The following is an 18,625-nucleotide window of genomic DNA, read 5'->3' as shown; positions in this document are numbered from 1 at the left end:
ATGTATTGTGGCTTCCGGAGGGCGCCTGCTTCGTTTTTTCGCTGGAGCCCTCGGGGCAGGGCTACTGGAGAAATCCCTGCGTGGCCTTCGGCCCTTCCCTGGTCAGAGCCCGCCAGCAGCGAGGTGCTCCCAGCCATGAGGTCTGGGTCTTCAGGATCTCCCGACTTCAGTGCCTTGACCTTGGGCGGAGGGCCCTGTTACCCTTCCTTGCTCACGGACTCCAGCTTTCAGCGCCGGGGACGGGGCGGGACCGCCCTTAGGTCCCGCCCCTCCGCCTCCGCCTCGCCCCGCCCCGCCCCGCTCGCTGCCGCCGGCTCCCGCGGGCAGCAGGGGGATGCGCGCCTGCGCTGGCCCTAGCCTCGGAGCAGCCATGATGGTGGGTGTTCTCCGCGGCGCCGAGCCCCGGGAGCGCGGTGGGGGCGGCGGGCGCGGGGCGGGCGCGGGGACCGCGCCAGCCTGGCACTAATGTCTCCCTTTGTGTCTCCCCCATCCCATCCTTTTCTCCGGCGCGTCGGGCCCGCCGACCCCGCAGGAAGGCCTGGACGACGGCCCGGACTTCCTCTCAGAAGAGGACCGCGGAGTAAGTTCTGCCTCCGTTTCGCTCGCGGAACCCTGCCACCCTCCCTCCCCATCCTGGGTCCACGGGTGTGGTACGGGGAGGGGTCCCCGGCCGCGCCGCACTCCCTCTCCGTAGTCCTCCTTTCGGTTTCCTCGCTGCACCGCGCCCCACCCTCCTGCAGCCCTTCCTCCCTGGGGGCCGCTCGGTTCCGATTCCCGGGGACCCGCGTCTGCTTTCTTGTTCCCCGCCGCTGGTTCGGGCCTTCTGATGGACCTCCACTCCGAGGGCGGGGTGCAGGTGGGGAAGTGGAAGTGGAGGCGGGAGCTGGAACGCCCCCACCCTCCCTCACCACTTTAGGGCCATGAAAACCCATTCTCGGACCTTCCGGCGGCACCCTCAATTTTCACCCGGTGTTGACATCTCGAACTTGCTCCCGCCCACCCTTCTCTCTGTCTCTCAAATAGTACCGGTGTAGTCTACATTACCATTTTGCAAAGATTTTTACAGTAGCCGAATCAACTCCTGTCCAGTGCCCTACTAGATTATACAAAGTGCGGGTAGCCCACGGTATCTTTACTTTTTCTAATATCCAACGAATCCTGTCTTTGGCAGGATTTCCTTGGTGTTTTATTCTCCCTTAGCTTCTTTGAGGTATATTGAAAAATACTATTGATAATTGTATATACTTAAGATATACATTATATTTTAATACACCAATACATTGTGAAATGAGTACCACAATCAACCTAACATATCCACTGCCTCACCTAGTTACCAGTTTTTTTTGTGTGTGAGAACATTTGAGATCTAAGCAAATTTCAAGTCTGTACCCTTTGACCAACATCTACGCTCCACCCCCCCACCCCCCACATACACACCCCGCCAGGCCTTTGATAACCTCCATTCTACTCTCGGTGTTCTGAGGTTAGTTGCATTCTACTTCAGAAAGAGCCTTCCGGTCTCTGATTCCTCCCTTCCACCCCTCTCTCCACTCCCTTTTTTCTTGGCTGAAGGGTGGTTATCTTTATAGTCCCTTGTACAAGTGAGCACTTGGAAAATGTTGATATATGATAATTACTATTCATCAAGGTTTCGTGGTTCCTTCACATTTCACAGCCTGCCCTTCAGTTTTCCCTTTTGCTTTTTCTTAGCCGTCTTAATGTGAAAGAGACATCTGTTAGTGCATATTTGGTAGGTGATAAAATATTGTGGGATGTTATTGCTGTTTGTAATAACAAATGAGGTAGTTAGTATGAACTGATGACTTTTATAAAGCTTTTATTTATTTATTTGGTTTTATGAGACAGTATCTCCCTTTGTTGCCCAGGCTGGAGTGCAGTGGCATGGTTATAGCTCACTGCAGCCTTTACCTCCTGGGTTTAAGTGATCCTCCCACCTCAGCCTCCCAAGTAGCTGGGACTACTGGCATGGGCCACCATGCCTAGCTAGGTTTTTGTTTGTGGTTTGTTTTTTGAGACGGAGTCTTGCTCTGTCACCCAGACTGGAGTGCAGTGGCACTATCTTGGCTCACTGCTAGCTCCGCCTCCCGAGTTCACGCCATTCTCCTGCCTCTGCCGACCGAGTGTAGCTGGGACTACAGGCGCCCTCCACCACGCCCGGCTAATTTTTTGTATTTTTAGTAGAGACGGGGTTTCACCGTGTTAGCCAGGATGGTCTCGATCCCCTGACCTCGTGATCCACCCGCCTCGGCCTCCCAAAGTGCTGGGATTAGAGGCGTGAGCCACCGCACCCGGCCTGTTCGTTTGTTTTTATAGAGACAGGGTCTCACCATGTTGCCCAGGCCAGTGTCAAACTCCTGGGCTCAAGTGGGCCTCTTGCCTCTGCCTTCCAAAGTGCTGAGATTATAGGCATGAGTCACCGTGCCCAACCGAACTTTTAAATAGTAGGAAAGATGGAGAAGGTGCTGCATACTTTATAAATTAATTTCTCAGTGTAAACAAAGACATTATTTAGAATTTCAGGTTAAAGCAAAAGCATCATATGGAATTACTGGTTGTTTCTAAGATTTTTAGTTTTGGCCAGGCACAATGGCTCACACCTGTAATCCCAGCATTTTGGGAGGCCAAGGCAAGAGGATTGTTTGAGGCAGGAATTCAAGATCAGCCTGAGCAACATAGCAACACCCCAACTCTACCTAAAATTTTTAAGATCGGATGTGGTGGCTCAGCCTGTAATCCCAGCACTTTAGAAGGCCAAAGCGAGTGGATCACCTGAGGTCAGGAGTTTGAGACCAGCCTGACCAACATGGTGAAACCCCATCTCTACTAAAAATACAAAAATTAGCTGGGCATGGTGGTGCATGCCTGTAATTCCAGTTACTCCGGAGGCTGAGGCAGGAGAATCACTTGAACCTGGGAGGTGGAGGTTGCAGTGAGCCGAGATTGCGCCATTGCACTCCAGCCTGGGCAACAAGAGCAAAACTCCATCTCAAAAAAAAACAACAACAATTTTTTTTTTGAACTTAGGCAAGCTTGGTGGTATATGCCTATAGTCCTAGCTATTTGAGAGACTGAGAGCTTAAGAACAGTGAGCTATGGCTTGAGAGGGCCTGGGTGACACAGTGAGATCATGTCTCTAAAAAAATTTTTTAAATTGTATTTTGGTTTTTAAAATAGGGGAAACTAGCAGAGTTACTTAATGAAGTGAGAGGAGTTGATTAGAGCACAATTAAACTGATTTTTCTAAATATAAAGCATATGACCTTTATATTTAGATAACTTTGTGTCCTATTTTTGGGGTCTACTAGCACAAGCAAACAGAATTTGCTTTCTTGAAGGATCTTACTAATAATGTTCAGTAAAAATAAAAATATTAATTTTTGAGTATGTCGATGATGTGAAAAGTATCTTTTGGGGAATATTTGTGTTCATGGCTTTATGCCTTCAGGAAGATTTGCTCGTGGATCTGGAAGTACTTAAGTAATTTGTCCAGAAACTTTTTCTTTTTCTTTTTTTTTTTTTTTTTTTTTTTTGAGACAGAGTCTTGCTCTGTTGCCCAGGCTGGAGTGCAGTGGCGCCATCTCAGCTCGCTGCAAGCTCTGCCTCCCAAGTTCACGCCATTCTCCTGCCTCAGCCTCCTGAGTAGCTGGGACTACAGGAGTCCGTGACCATGCCCGGCTAAGTTTTTGCATTTTTTTTTTTTTTTTTTTTTTTTAGTAGAGGCGGGGTTTCACCGTGTTGCTTAGGATGGTCTCGATTTCTTGACCTTGTGATCTGCTTGCTTGGCCTCCCAAAGTGCTGGGATTACTGGCGTGAGCCACCACACCTGGCCCCAGAAACTTTTTTGTGTATTACAAAATTGAAGAGGAAAACAAAAGAGCATGCCTGACGGAGATGTTCTTATAGAATCCTGTAGATGAAAATTTTAATATGGAAATGGAAAAAAAACATGAATTAGAACACTTTTGGAACATCAGGATGGATATGTACACTTGCCCAGTTCTTCCTTATTTTTGTCCCATGGAACTGAGTGAATCATAATAATTATATAATTATAGGTGGGCACAGCATAATCATTGTTTCATTATATTTCATTATATTTCATCATCCCTCTCTAGCCTTTAGTATCCCCCTTTTTCTAATGAGAAATCTGAACTTCAGAGAAACTAAGTTAGTGGTCTGAGGTCACACAGCAATGAGTGGGAGAGCTGGACTTTAAACCACATTTCTGATATCAGAGCCACTGCACAGGTTTCTCAAAGTGGCCTTGAAATACTTGCCTTAGAATTACCTGGGTCGTTTGAAAATCAAAATGAAAGTTTCTGGCTGTCACCTCCTCACTAAATCAGCATCTCTTAGGGTAGGGAATACACAGTATTGAAAACTGTTGGTCACAGTTTGATCTCTTCAGCCCCACCTCTACATAAGGGCAGATAACTGCATTTTTTTGTTTGTTTGTTTTTTTAATTTTTTTGAGACAGGGTCTCGCTCTGTCACCCAGGCTGGAGTGCAGTGGCATGATCTCGGCTCACTGCAGCGTCTGCCTTCAGGTTCAACCAGTTCTCCTGTCTCAGTCTCCTGAGTAGCTGGGACTACAGGCACATGCTACCACACCCAGCTAATTTTTGTATTTTTAGTAGAGACAGGGTTTTCACCATATTGATCAGGCATGTCTTGAACTCCTGACCTCAGGTGATCCACCTGCCTCGGCCTGCCAAAGTGCTGGGAGTATAGGCCTAAGCCACTGTGCCCAGCTGATAACTTTTTTTTTTTTTTTAGAGGGAGTTTCACTCCTGTCGCCCAGGCTGTAGTGCAATGGCACGATCTTGGCTTACTGCAGCCTCCACCTCCCAGGTGCAGGCGATTCTCCTGCCTCAGTCTCCTGAGTAGCTGGGATTATAGGCGCCCACCACCACACCTGGCTAATTTTGTTTTTTTTAATAGAGACAGGGTTTCACCATATTGGCCAGGCGGGTCTCGAACTCCTGACCTCAGGTGATCTGCCCGCCTCGGCCTCCCAAAGTGCTGGGACTACAGGCATGAGCCACCGCGCCCGGACGATAACTGCTTATTTAACGAGTGCCCAAGGAGTTTCTGTTTGTGACTGAAATTTGATTACTGCTGCACAAAGTTATCCTGCTATTTCCTCATTTTAGAAACAGAAATATCTGGCCTGTTTAAATTTCCTTACATTGTGTTTGTCCTGATAGAAATAGATTGCCATAATTAGAACTTTTAGGCATTGCATTTTTAGTTTAGATCATCTTGTTGAGCCTTTTAAGAAAGGGAGTCTTGGCGGGTCACAGTGGCTCACCCCTGTAATCCCAGCACTTTGTGAGGCGGAGGCGGGTGGATCACGAGGTCAGGAGTTCGAGACCAGCCTGACCAACATGGTGAAGCCCTGTCCCTACTAAAAATACAAAAAATTAGCCGGGCGTGGTGGCGGGTAGCTGTAATCCCAGCTACTTGGGAAGCTGAGGCAGGAGAATCACTGGAACCCAGGAGGTGGAGATTGCAGTGAGCTGAGAGCATGCCATTGCACTCCCACCTGGGCAACAGTACAAGACTCTGTCTCAAAAAGAAAAGGGCGTCTTGTTAGAGAAAAAGCATGAACTACATATTGATATGAGTTGCAAAGGGGGCAGAACATTCAAAAATGATAACTAGCATTTCATGTAAAGCAGTAAGCAATTTTTTTTTTTTTTTTTTTTCTGAGACAGAGTCTCGCTCTGTCGCCCAGGCCGGAGTGCAGTGGCGCGATTTTGGCTCACTGCAACCTCTGCCTCCTGGGTTCATGCCATTCTCCTGCCTCAGCCTCCTGAGTAGCTGGGACTACAGGCACCCGCCACCACGCCCTGCTAATTTTTTGTATTTTTAGTAGAGACAGGGTTTCACCATGTTAGCCAGGATGGCCTCGATCTCCTGACCTCGTGATCTGCCTGCCTTGGCCTCCCAAAGTGCTGGGATTACAGGTGTGAGCCACCGCGCCGGCCCTTTTTTTTTTTTCTAGACAGAGTCTTGCTCTGTTGCTAGGCTGGAGTGCAGTGATGCGACCTTGACTCACTGCAACCTCTGCCTCCCAGGTTCAAGCTATTCTGCCTCAGACTCCTGAGTAGCTGGTACTACAGGCACTCGCCACCACGCCCAGCTAATTTTTGTATTTTTATTAGAGACGAGGTTTCACCATGTTGGCCAGGATGGTCTCGATCTCTTGACCTCATGATCCACCCGCCTTGGCCTCCCAAAGTGCTGGGATTACAGGCGTGAGCCACCACGTCTGGCTACAGGTAAACAAAATTAAAGTCAGTGTTTTTAAATAAATCTTTAAGTAGCCGCACATTTTCATCATGATGTTTTGCTTAGAACAGAATCTCAGCGCCCTAAGAAAACATTGTTTTGACCAGGCACAGTGTCTTATGCTTGTAATCCCAGCACTTTGGGAGGCCAAGATGGGCAGATCACCTGAGGTCAGGAGTTAAAGACCCTCCTGGCCAACATGGTGAAACCCCATCTCTACTAAAAATACAAAAATTAGCCTCGTGTGATGGCTGGTGCCTGTAATTCCAGCTACTTGGGAGGCTGAGACGGGATAATCACCTGAATCCAGGAGGCAGAGGTTGCGGTGAGCCAAGACCTTGCCATTGTACTCCAGCTTGGGCGACAAGAGCGAAACTGTCTCAAAAAAAATAATAATAATAAAAAAGGAAAATACTGTTTTGTGAGAAATTTAAAAAACAGGCTTCAAGACTACATAGTGTTGAAAAATATTGGCCACATTTTCATCTCTTTAGCCCTACCTCTATATAATAGGTTTTTCTCCCTCAAATAAAGGACAGTAACATATTATTTGGTAAACAAATGAGCCCTTTGAATTGGACACATTTTTTTCTGATGTGCTTGTTAAATAAGAACAGTGCGTGCCAGAGTGATGGCATGATTCTCTTTGCACTTGATTTCAATTCTAAATAATATGTTTATTGTTTTCAAGAATTACTTTAGGTAGAGTAACTACTCGTTCTCCTATACTTCTAGCCTTGTTCCTACCTCTGTATTCCTTATCTTCGTTAATAGCATCACTTTCCAGTTATGCCGGCAAGAAACCTCTGAGTCATATCCTTCATTTTATATCAGAACAGTCATTGCGGCCAGTTAATTTCACCTTGGAAATGTTGTTTACCCCATCTTTCATGTGCATGGTCCCATTTAAACTCCTTGCTACTTCTTACTTGGACTGTAGCAGTACCTATCCTTAGTCTCTGTCTTTAGTCTTTCTACCTCCAATTCAGTCTTCAAATTACTTTTTTTTTTTTTTTTTTTTGAGACGGAGTCTCGCTCTGTCGCCCAGGCTGGAGTGCAGTGGCCGGATCTCAGCTCACTGCAAGCTCCGCCTCCCGGGTTCGGGCCATTCTCCTGTCTCAGCCTCCTGAGTAGCTGGGACTACAGGCGCCCGCCACCTCGCCCGGCTAGTTTTTTGTATTTTTTAGTAGAGATGGGGTTTCACCATGTTAGCCAGGATGGTCTCGATCTCCTGACCTAGTGATCCGCCTGTCTCGGCCTCCCAAAGTGCTGGGATTACAGGCTTGAGCCACCGCGCCCGGCCCAAATTACTTATATTACTGAAATGATTAAACCATATAGCACCATTAGTGAAAAGGACTTCCTTGGACCCCAGTTTTTTTGGGGGTAAGGTCCAAACTCCTTAGGCTAACATTAAACTCTGTTTATAACCTTTTCTGACCGGCTTCATTTCTCAATATCTCTTCCCCCATATTCTAGTCTATTCCCCATTGCCCAAGCACCTCTACACTTGACTGTCTGTTTTATGCATGCATTTCAGTGTTTTATTTTCCCCTCACCTTTTCTTTCACTTGAAATTCAACTTGAATTTGGCCCAGATGCTTGCATTTTGTTTTGCACCTGCACACTTTTTAGCTTAAACACATTCCACATTTATTGATAGTTATTTCACATAAAAATGTGACATATATTATGTTGGCTGAGGACTAAAAAGGTGAATAAGACAAAGTTCCTTCCCTGAGACCATCACAGTATAGTGAAGGAGATAGAGTTATAATCCCTTGAAATAAAGTGTATGGGAGTTCAAAGTAAAGTGTTCAACTTTAGGGGAAAGGGTAGTAGTAAAGACATAATGATAGTTACACATTTACATAGCATTCACTGTATGTCAGGCACTTTCCATGTATTAACTCAATTCTCAAATCCCTATGAAATACACCTACTGTTATTCCTGTTCGGGAAAGGAAAACTGAGTTGCAGAGACATTAAATAACTTGCCCAAAGTCAAAAGCCAGTAGGAGCTGTGGTCAAATAGGCAGTCTAGCTCTAGGGCCTGGCTTTTAACCACTGTGCTATTGGTCTGCTTTCCAACGGGGAGGATGGCATGTGTTGGTAATTTGGTTCCTCCTAGAGCACTTGTTCTTACAGGAGCAGAGGTTGCAAAGGTACATGCAGCCAGTATGGACAGAGTATAAAGTGCATAGTGAAAGACTCCAGGCAGTGGGAAGTACTGAGGGATTTTAAGCTAGGAAAGACATGCCCAGGCCAGGTGCAGTAGCTCATGCCTGTAATCCCAGCACTTTGGGAGGCCGATCACCTGAGGTAAGGAGTTCAACACCAGCCTGGCCAACGTGACGAAACCCCATCTATACTAAAAGTACAAAAAAAAATTAGCCAGGTGTGGTGGTGGGTGCCTGTAATCCCAGCTACTAGGGAAACTGAGGTAGGAGAATCGCTTGAACCCAAGAGGCAGAGGCAGCAGTGAGCCAAGATCATGCCACTATACTCCAGCCTGGGCGACAGGAGCAAAACTCCATCTCAAAAAAAAAAAAGAGGAAAGATATTTCCAGGTGAAAATATCATTGTAGATTATTCTAATATAGAGGATAGATTGATGCTTCCTTTCAGAAAGCAAAGAAACCAGTTAACAGGCTAATGCAACAGTCCAGATGAGAAATGACAAAGGTAGAACTAAGGCAGTGGAAGAGGGATGAAGGAAGGGATGTAGTAAAGAGATGTTTAGGAGATAGAATTGACAGGACATAGTGACTGAATAAGTAAGTACATGGGCTGGGCAAGGGAGAAGGAGAAAATAGGAAGAGCAGGGTTAGAGGTTAGGTCATAAGTCTAGTTCCAAGTATGTTGGATTTAAAGTGCCTGTGAGGCATCTAACCTGCCCCTGCCAAACTAGAATGTAAGATCTGTAAGGTTGAGGATTGTGTCTCTTCACTGCTGTCTCCTTAACATGTAGGACAGTGCTTGATACATTGAGGGCACTGAATTGTTTAATAAGCAAATACATCCAGATGGCTATGTCTAGTTGGTAACTTGAAATTAAATTGGGAACTTAGAATAAAAGGTCTGAATTGGAGATGTAATTACTTAGGAATTATTAGTTGAGAATGGCTGATATTTGCAACATTAGATAGCACCCAAGGGAAACCAGCATTTAAGGACCAGAGCAAAGATGATTGCTTAATGGGGCTGAGAGGGATAGGAGGCGAATCAGAGGAGACTTCAAAAGTTGAGAGAAGCTGGGTTAGTGGCTCATGCCTATAATCCCAGCACTCTGAGAGGCTGAGGCAAGAGGATCACTTGAGCCCAGGAGTTTGAAACCAGTCTGGGGTATGTAGAAATATCCTGTCTCTACAAAAACTAAAAATTAGCAGGGTGTGGTCACACATGCATTTGGTCCTAGCTAGCTGCTTGGGAGGCTGAGGAAGGAAGATTGCTTGATCACAGGAGTTCAAGGCTGTAGGGAGCTAAGATTGTACCACTGTACTCCAGCCTGGGCGACAGAGTGAGATGCCCGTCACTTTTTTTTTTTTTTTTTTTTGAGGGAGAGTCCCACTTTATCACCCAGGTTGGAGTGCAGTAGCACTATCTTGACTTACTGCAACTTCTTCCTCCCGGATTCAAGCAGTTTCTTGTGTCTCAGCCTCCTGAGTAGCTGGGATTACAGGCATGTACCACCATGCCCAGCTAATTTTTGTATTTTTAGTAGACACAGGGTTTCACCTTGTTGCCCAGGATGGTCTCTTTTTTTTTTTTCTTTTTTTTTTTTTTTGAGATGGAGACTCGCTCCATCGCCCGCGCTGGAGTGCAGTGGCTGGATCTCAGCTCACTGCAAGCTCCGCCTCCCGGGTTTACGCTGCCTCAGCCTCCCGAGTAGCTGGGACTACAGGCACCCGCCTAGTTTTTTGTATTTTTTTAGTAGAGACGGGGTTTCACCGTGTTAGCCAGGATGGTCTCGATCTCCTGACCTCGTGATCCGCCCGTCTTGGCCTCCCAAAGTGCTGGGATTACAGGCTTAAGCCACCACGCCCGGCTGAGGCTGGTCTCAAACTCCTGGCCTCAAGTGATCCTCCTGCCTCAGCCTCCCAAAGTGCTGAGATTATAGGCGTGACCACCACGCCTGGCCCCATCTCCAGTTTTAAAAATAATGATTTTTTAAAAGTTGAGATAGTTTTAAGAAAGGAGTGGTCAGAATGATACCAACGCAGAATACTGCAGAGAGGCCAAGCAGACTGAAAAATATCATTGGTTTGGAAATTAGGTACTCATGTAAAGAATTTTGTTTTTGTTTTTGTTTTTCGACATGGTCTTGCTCTGTTGCTCAGGCTGGCATGCAGTGACACCATCACAGCTTACTGCAGCCTTGACCTCCTGGGCCTCAAGTGATCCTCCCACCTCAGCTTTCCAAGTAGCTGGGACTACAAGTGTGTCCCACAATGACCAGCTGTAAGGCAAAATTTATTTGTAAAAAGGTTTGTTGGTGGGCCTGAGAGAATAAACAGCTGCTGGCATTTATTTCTCTGGGCTGGAGGAGGCAAGTTCACTTGTTGAGGGTGGGGTGTAATGTAGTAAAAGTTGGAATTGTTGCTGCAGGAAATCAAAAGAGGAGCTGAGTGAAGTTGCACAGGACTGGACTGCTGAGTAGTTTTAAAAGAGCATTTGCAATTTGGAGACCGTTAATTTGAAATGGAACAGTACAAACAATGGTGACTTTTCTGTAGCCATACTCAGCAGCCCAAATGTAAAAGTTGAAGATTATATTCATCTTGAGGCCAGGTGGCTCATGCCTGTAATCCCAGCATTTGGGAGGCTGAGGTGGGAGGATCTCTTGAGCCCAGGAGTTCAAATCTAGCTTGGGCAGCATAGTGAGACCTCGTCTCTATAAAAAAATAAATAAATAAAAGATAAGTAGATCCTGAATGGGAATTTGTAAGCCAGGTATGGTAAAAGAGCAGTGAGAGTTGAAGGGGCCAGCAGGAAAGGTATTGGAATGGCATTTGCGGAGTAGATTGGAAAAGGAGTGAAGCAGAGGGAGTGCCGACAGACTGGAAATAAATGGAAAGGTCACAGGACTGGAGGTGTTGATGAGGTTACATTGTACATGTGGTAAAAGTGGTGGGGAGAAAGCAGGAAGCAGTTAATTTTATATTACATAAGGTTGATTGTCTTTCTCATTGCAAACAGATTTCTTGAAGGCAGGGCTTTTTGCTCACTTTAAATCTTCCGCAATACCTGGGACAGTTGTTTGCGTATAAGTGCTGCAAAAAAAGTTTATTAAATAACCGCATATTACTGTATTGCCTAGAGAGTCAAGTGTTTATATTTATTCTATCTATATATTTTTTGAGACAGAGTTGTGTTCTGTCACCGAGGCTGAAGTACCGTGGCATGATATCAGCTCACTGCAACCTCCACCTCCTGGGTTCAAGTGATCCTTCTGCCTTAGCCTCCTGAGTAGCAGGGGCTACAGGCATACACCACTGCACCCAGCTAATTTTTGTATTTTTAGTAGAGATGGGGTTTCACCATGTTGGCCAGGCTGGTCTCGGACTCCTAACTTCGTGATCCGCCCACCTTGGCCTCCCAAAGTGTTGGAATTACAGGCATGAGCCACTGCACCCGGCCAATCAAATTCGCTTCTATCATGGGGTTTTTAATTGATTGTACTGTAATTACCTGAAAATAGTTTTGCAGCCCAGTTGTGGTTACCACCTTTCTTTCTTTCCTCTTCCCTCCTTTACATTCCACAAATATTTGTTGAGAACTTCTATTGGGAATATAGCAATGAACAAAATAGATAAAAACCTATGTCTTCATGGAGGTGAATTACAGTCATGAAAAGACATTTTTAAAAAGTAAAGTATATTAGGTTTTGAATAAGCATTATGAAGAAAAATGAGGGAGGAGTAAGGATTTTTGGGCTGAAAGGGAGGATGGTTTGAGCTGCACTGTTAGATAGGGTGCCTAGGAAAGGCCTTCCTGAGGAAGACGTAAGGACTTGAAGAAAGTGAGCTGTGCAGATAGATATCTGGGGGCAGAGTGTTCCAGGCAGAGGGAACCAGCGGGTGCAAAGAATCCCTGAGACGGCAGCATGTTTGTGTGTTCAAAGAACAAGGAGGGTGGGGTGCAGTGGCTCACGCCTATAATCCCAGTACTTGAGAGGTCAAGGCGGGTGGATCACCTGAGGTTGGGAGTTCAAGACCAGCCTGGCCAACATGGTGAAACCCCATCTCTACTAAAAATACAAAAATTAGCTGGGCGTGGTGGCGCATGTCTATAATTCCAGCTACTAGGGAGGCTAAGGCAGGAAAATCACTCGAACCAGAGAGGCGGAGGTTGCAGTGAGCCAATATCGCACCACTGTACTCCAGCCTTGGCGACACAGCAAGACTCCATCCCCCCCAAAAAAGGAGGCCATATGGCAGGACTATAGTGAGCCAGAGGAGTGGTAAATTAGATGATATCAGATGGAGATTTTATAGTGCCTGGTAGGCCACTGTAAGGTATTCAGCTTTTCTTCAAGCGGAAACTCCTTAGATTTTGAGCAGAGAAATGATTTCTAGTTTAATGATACCATAGTGGTGACCCTGTAGGGAATAAATTTATGAGGGGCAAGGGCTGAAGTAACATCAGTTCGAATACTATTGTAAGAGTCAAAGTTATTTTCTTTCTTTTCTTCCTTCCTCTTTGCCCCATCCCATCCACTCATCCATCTCTCTACATTTTTTTTCTGTCAAAATATGAACAACTGACTTTTTAGGGATGTTCTAAGCTAGATACTTCATAGTACACTAGTCAGTATAATAACTAGTAGTGAATGTCTTCCTAAGTCTTTTTTTTTTTTTTTTTTTTTTTTTTTTGAGACAGAGTCTTACTCTGTCCCCCAGGCTGGAGTGCAGTGGCGCAATCTCGGCTCACTGCAAGCTCTGTCTCCTGGGTTCAAGCTATTCTCTTGCTTCAGCCTCCCAAGTTCCTGGGACTATAGGTGCCTGCCACTACGCCTGGCTCATTTTTTGCATTTTTAGTAGAGATGGGGTTTCACTGTGTTAGCCAGGATGATCTTGATCTCCTGACCTTGTGATCCACCCACCTTGGCCTCTCAAAGTGCTGGGATTACAGGCATGAGCTACTGTGCCTGGCCCAAGTCTTTTTTTTTTTTTTTTTGAGACAGGGTCTCACTCCGTCACCCAGGCTGGAGTGCAGTGGGACAATCACAGCCCACTGCAGCCTCAGCCTCCTGAGGAGCTGGGACCACAGATGTGCACCATTACACCCAGCTAATTTAAAAATTTTTTGTGCAGACAAGGTCACACTGTGTTGCCCATGCTGGTCTCGAACTCCTGGCCACAAGTGGTCCTGCCTTGGCCTCCCAACGTACTGGGATTACAGGCATAAGCTACCGTGCCTAGCCTTTTACTAAGTAATTATATATGGAACAGCAGGTCAAAGTCTTTAAATTGTTCTTCTAATGATACTACATTTATGTTACTTAATTTTTATTTTTTTTTGTCATAATCTTTCTCTTGACCAGTGACACAAATGTTTAACCTAGTCAGCCTCTGACAGAAGACAGTCCAATGTTTATTGTCCCAGAAAAAGATTAAGCCATTGAATGTAATCTAATTAGAAATTTCTTCAAACTGAACTCACTAGTTGCAGAAAGTTGATTAAATTTTTTTTACCTGAGACGTCGTGCTCTCTCAACCAGGCTGGAGTGCAGTGGTGCGATCTCAGCTCACTGCAACCTCCGCCTCCCAGATTCAAGCAATTCTCCTGCCTCAGCCTCCTGAGTAGCTGGGATTATAGGCGCCCACCACCACACCTGGCTAATTTTTTTTTTCTTTTTTGTATTTTTAGTAGAAACAAGGTTTCGCCATGTTGGCCAGGCCAGTCTCAAATTCCTAACCTTGCGATCCTCCTGCTTCGGCCTCCCAAAGTGCTGGGATGACAGGCATGAGCCATCGTGCCCAGCCAATTAAATTTTTATGAAACACATAACATTTTAAAAATTTTTATGAAACACAAGTTGTTTGCTTGACTCCTGTCCTTAGTAAAACCCTCTAAATGATTGACTTTTTGCTAAACTGAGAAGAAAATCTGCCTAGACGATTTGTGTACATTTTATGTAATGAACACTAAATCTCACACCTGTAATCCCACCCTTGGCTAATTTTTGTTCTTGTTAATTGTTTTCGGTTTTTTTTTTTTAGAGACAGGGTTTTGCCATGTTGCCTAAATTGGTCTTGAACTCCTGAGCTCAAGTGATCCAATCGCCTCAGCCTCCCAGTGTTAAGATTACAGGTGTGAGCGCCACACACAGCCAGATTTTTTTTTTTTTTTTTTGAGACAAGAGTCTCACTCTGTCGCCTAGGCTGGAGTGCAGTGGTGCCATCTTGACTCACTGCAACTTCCGCATCCCACGTTCAAGCAATCTGCTGCCTCAGCCTCCCGAGTAGCTGGGATTACAGGCGCCTGCCACCAGGCCCAGCTAATTTTTGTATTTTTAGTAAGAGGCGGGGTTTCACCATCTTGGCCACGTTGGTCTTGAACTCCTGACCTCGTGATCCACCTGCCTCAGCCTCCCAGAGTGCTGGTATTACAGGCGTGAGCCACCACACCCGGCCCCAGATTCTGTATTTTTAACAAGCAACCAGGTTGATTCTTACTAGGTGTGTTTTGGAAATGCTAGACTAAGCAATGAAAACGTAAGAAGTGGAGAAATGCCGCAGTTATTATTCTAAAACCTGTATGATAAATGAACTAGTTTCCTGTGGCTGCTGTAACAAGTTACCACAAACTTGATGGCTTAAAACTACATAAATTTAGGCCGGGTGCGGTGGCTCACGCCTATAATCCCAGGACTTTGGGAGGCCGAGACGGGTGGATCACAAGGTTAGGAGATTGAGACCATCCTGGCTAACACAGTGAAACCCTGTCTCTACTAAAAATACGAAAAATTAGCTGGGCATAGTGACGGGCGCCTGTAGTCCCACCTACTCTGGGGGCTGAGGCAGTAGAATGGCGTGAACCCGGGAGGCAGAGCTTGCAGTGAGCGGAGATCGCGCCACTGCACTCCAGCCTGGGCGGCAGAGCGAGACTCCGTCTCAAAAAAAAAAAAAAAAACTACATAAAATTATTCTCTCACAGTTCTGAAGGCCAGAAGTCAGAAATCAGTATCACTGAGCTGACGTCAGGATGTCAAGCTGGCAGGGCCAGCTCTCCCTCCAGAGGCTCGAGGGAAGGATTCCTTGCTTCCTCCAGCTTTCAGTGGCTACCATCAGCAGCAGCCCTTGGTTTGTGGCTGCAGTACTCTAATCTGCCTCCATGGTCACAAGACCTTCTCATTAGTTATTGGAGTATTTTTTTCTGTGTCAAAGTTTTTTTTTTGATACTGAGTCTCACTCTTGCCCAGGCTGGAGTGCAGTGGCCTCATCTCTACTCACTGCCAGCTCCGCCTCCCAGGTTCACACCACCCTCCTGCCTCACCCTCCCGAGTAGCTGGGATTATCGGCATGCGCCACCACACCTGGCTAATTTTGTATTTTTAGTAGAGATGGGGCTTCTCCATGTTGGTCAGGCTGGTCTCGAGCTCCTGACCTCAGGTAATCCACCTGCCTTGGCCTCCCAAAGTGCTGGGATTACAGGCGTGAGCCACCGGCAGCACCTGGCCTCTGCTTTTTGTATATAGATAATGTGCTGGCTCGGCGTTGTGGCTCATTCCTGTAATCCCAGCACTTTGGGAGGCTGAGGCGGGTGGATCACCTGAGGTCAGGAGTTGAAGACCAGCCTGGCTAACATGGTAAAACCCCATCTCTACTAAAAATACAGAAGTTAGCTGGGCCTGGTTGTACATGCCTGTAGTCCTAGCTACTCGGGAGGTTGAGGCCGGAAAATCGCTTGAACATGGGAGGCGGAGGTTGTAGTGAGCCAAGATGGGGCCACTGCACTCCAACCTGGGGGGACAAAGTGAGACTCCATCTCAAAAAATAACATGTGATTGATTGCCTTTAAGGCCCACCTAGATAATCCAGGATAATCTCAAAATCCCCATCTCAAAATCCATAATTGAATGACATCTGCAAAGTCCTAGTCCTTTATTGACATACAAGGTAACATTTACAGCTCCCAGGAATTTGGATGTAGATACCTCCCAGGGAGCTACCACAATAAACATCTTAAAAGTGGCCTCGCCTGGCTCAGTGGCTCACACCTGTAATCCCAGCACTTGGAGAAGCCAAGGTGAAAGGATTGCCTGAGCTCAGGAGTTCAAGATCAGCCTGGGTGACATAGTGAGACCCTGTCTCTATTTAAAACAAAAAACAAAGGCCTGAATGTGATTAAAGAAAAAAAGGAGGCCAGGCACAGTGGCTCACGCCTGTAATCCCAGCACTTTGGGAGGCCGAGGTGGGTGGATCACGAGATCAGGAGATCAAGACCATCCTGGCTAACACAGTGAAACCCAGTCTCTACTAAAAAAAATACAAAAAATGGTGGCAGGCACCTGTAGTCCCAGCTACTCGGGAGACTGAGGCAGAAGAATGTGAACCCGGGAGGTGGAGCTCGCAGTGAGCCAAGATTGCACCACTGCACTCCAGCCTGGGCGACAGAGTGAGACTCTGTCTCCAAAAAAAAAAAAAAAGAAAAAAAAGGAAACAGGGAAACAGATTTTTTTTTTTTTTTTTTTTGAGACGGAGTCTCACTCTGTCACTAGGCTGAAGTGCAGTGGCGTGATCTCCACTTTGTGCAACCTCCGCCTCCCAAGTAGCTGGGACTACAGGCACGCGCCACCATGTCCAGCTAATTTTGGTATTTTTAGTAGAGATGGGGTTTCACCATGTTGGCCAGGATGGTCTCAATCTCTTGACCTCATGATACACCTGCCTCAGCCTCCCAAAGTGCTGGGATTATAGGTGTGAGCCACTGCACCTGGCGTCCCCCCCGCCTTTTTTTTTTTTTTTTTGAGACAGGGTTTGGCTCTGTTGCCCAGGCTGGAGTGCAGTGGTGTGATCTCAGTTCACTGCAACCTCCACCTCTTGGGCTCAAGCCATTCCCCACACCTCAGCTTCCCAAGTAGCTGGGACTACAGGTGTACAACATGTGCCAGGCTAATTTTTGTATTTTTTGTAGAGATGGGGTTTTTCTGTGTTGGCCAGGCTAGTCTCAGATTCCTGAGCTCAAGCAATTTGAATACCAAGGTGGGCGGATCACTTGAGGTCAGGAGTTCAAGACCAGCCTGGCCAACATGGCAAAACCCTGTCTCTACCAGAAACTACAAAAAATAGCTGGATGTGGGGGTGCACGCCTATAATCCCAGCTTCTCAGGAGGCTGAGGTGGGAGAATCACTTGAACCCGGGAGGGAGAGGTTGTAGTGAACAGAGATCACCACTGCACTCCAACCTGGGTAACAGAGTGAGACCCTGTCTCAAAAACAAAAAATAAAATTTATATATACACATATATATATTTGAAATCATTGAGTAAACAATTTTGCATTTGCATTCAGCATTTTTTTCATTTACAATATAATTAAAATTTGAGATACTAATGACCAGGTGAGATTCTCTAAGTCCTAGGTTTTACAACTAGAGTACTGTCTTTGAAACAGTCTATTTCGCCGGGCGCGGTGGCTCAAGCCTGTAATCCCAGCACTTTGGGAGGCCAAGATGGGCGGATCGCAAGGTCAGGAGATCGAGACCATCCTGGCTAACCTGGTGAAACCCTGTCTCTACTAAAAAAAAATACAAAACACTAGCCGGGCGAGGTGGCGGGCGCCTGTAGTCCCAGCTACTTGGGAGGCTGAGGCAGGAGAATGGCGTGAACCCGGGAGGCGGAGCTTGCAGTGAGCTGAGATCCGGCCACTGCACTCCAGCCTGGGCGACAGAGCAAGACTCCATCTCAAAAAAAAAAAAAAAAAAAAGAAACAGTCTATTTCATGTCTTTGCAGCTGGCTAAGACTTACCTTTTAGTGTTTTGAGTCTTATCCTAAGTCTCAAAATTACCCAAACAAGTTACAGTATTTATTGTTTAAAGAGTAAGAAAAACATGAAGTTTAAAAATTTAAAACAAGAAGGGTCTTCTTTTTTTTTTTTTTTGAGACGGAGTCTCGCTCTGTCGCCCAGGCTGGAGTGCAGTGGCCGGATCTCAGCTCACTGCAAGCTCCGCCTCCCGGGTTTACGCCATTCTCCTGCCTCAGCCTCCCGAGTAGCTGGGACTACAGGCGCCCGCCACCTCGCCCGGCTAGTTTTTTGTATTTTTCAGTAGAGACGGGGTTTCACCGGGTTAGCCAGGATGGTC

General features: G+C 46.3%; 1 protein-coding gene across 4 annotated transcripts in view; it reads left to right on the top strand.

Moving 5' to 3' along the window:
• Positions 1–309: 309 nt before the first annotated feature.
• SNX6 (sorting nexin 6) overlaps positions 310–18,625 on the top strand; it is a 73,104-nt gene continuing 54,788 nt past the window's right edge. For 2 of the 4 annotated variants that reach the window (XM_045396281.3, XM_065548715.2), the window contains exons 1-2: positions 310–376; positions 533–580. In XM_045396281.3, the coding sequence (XP_045252216.2) occupies positions 335–376; positions 533–580 (90 nt within the window). In that variant the 5' untranslated portion in view covers positions 310–334. The remainder of the gene's footprint in view (positions 377–532; positions 581–18,625) is intronic. The other 2 variants (XM_045396282.3, XM_065548716.2) reach the window with 1 other exon arrangement.

This window comes from Macaca fascicularis, chromosome 7 (assembly GCF_037993035.2).
Source record: "Macaca fascicularis isolate 582-1 chromosome 7, T2T-MFA8v1.1".
Lineage (NCBI taxonomy): Eukaryota > Metazoa > Chordata > Mammalia > Primates > Cercopithecidae > Macaca > Macaca fascicularis.
Note: the sequence above shows the minus strand (reverse complement) of the source record. Positions and strands in the feature narration are given on the sequence as shown.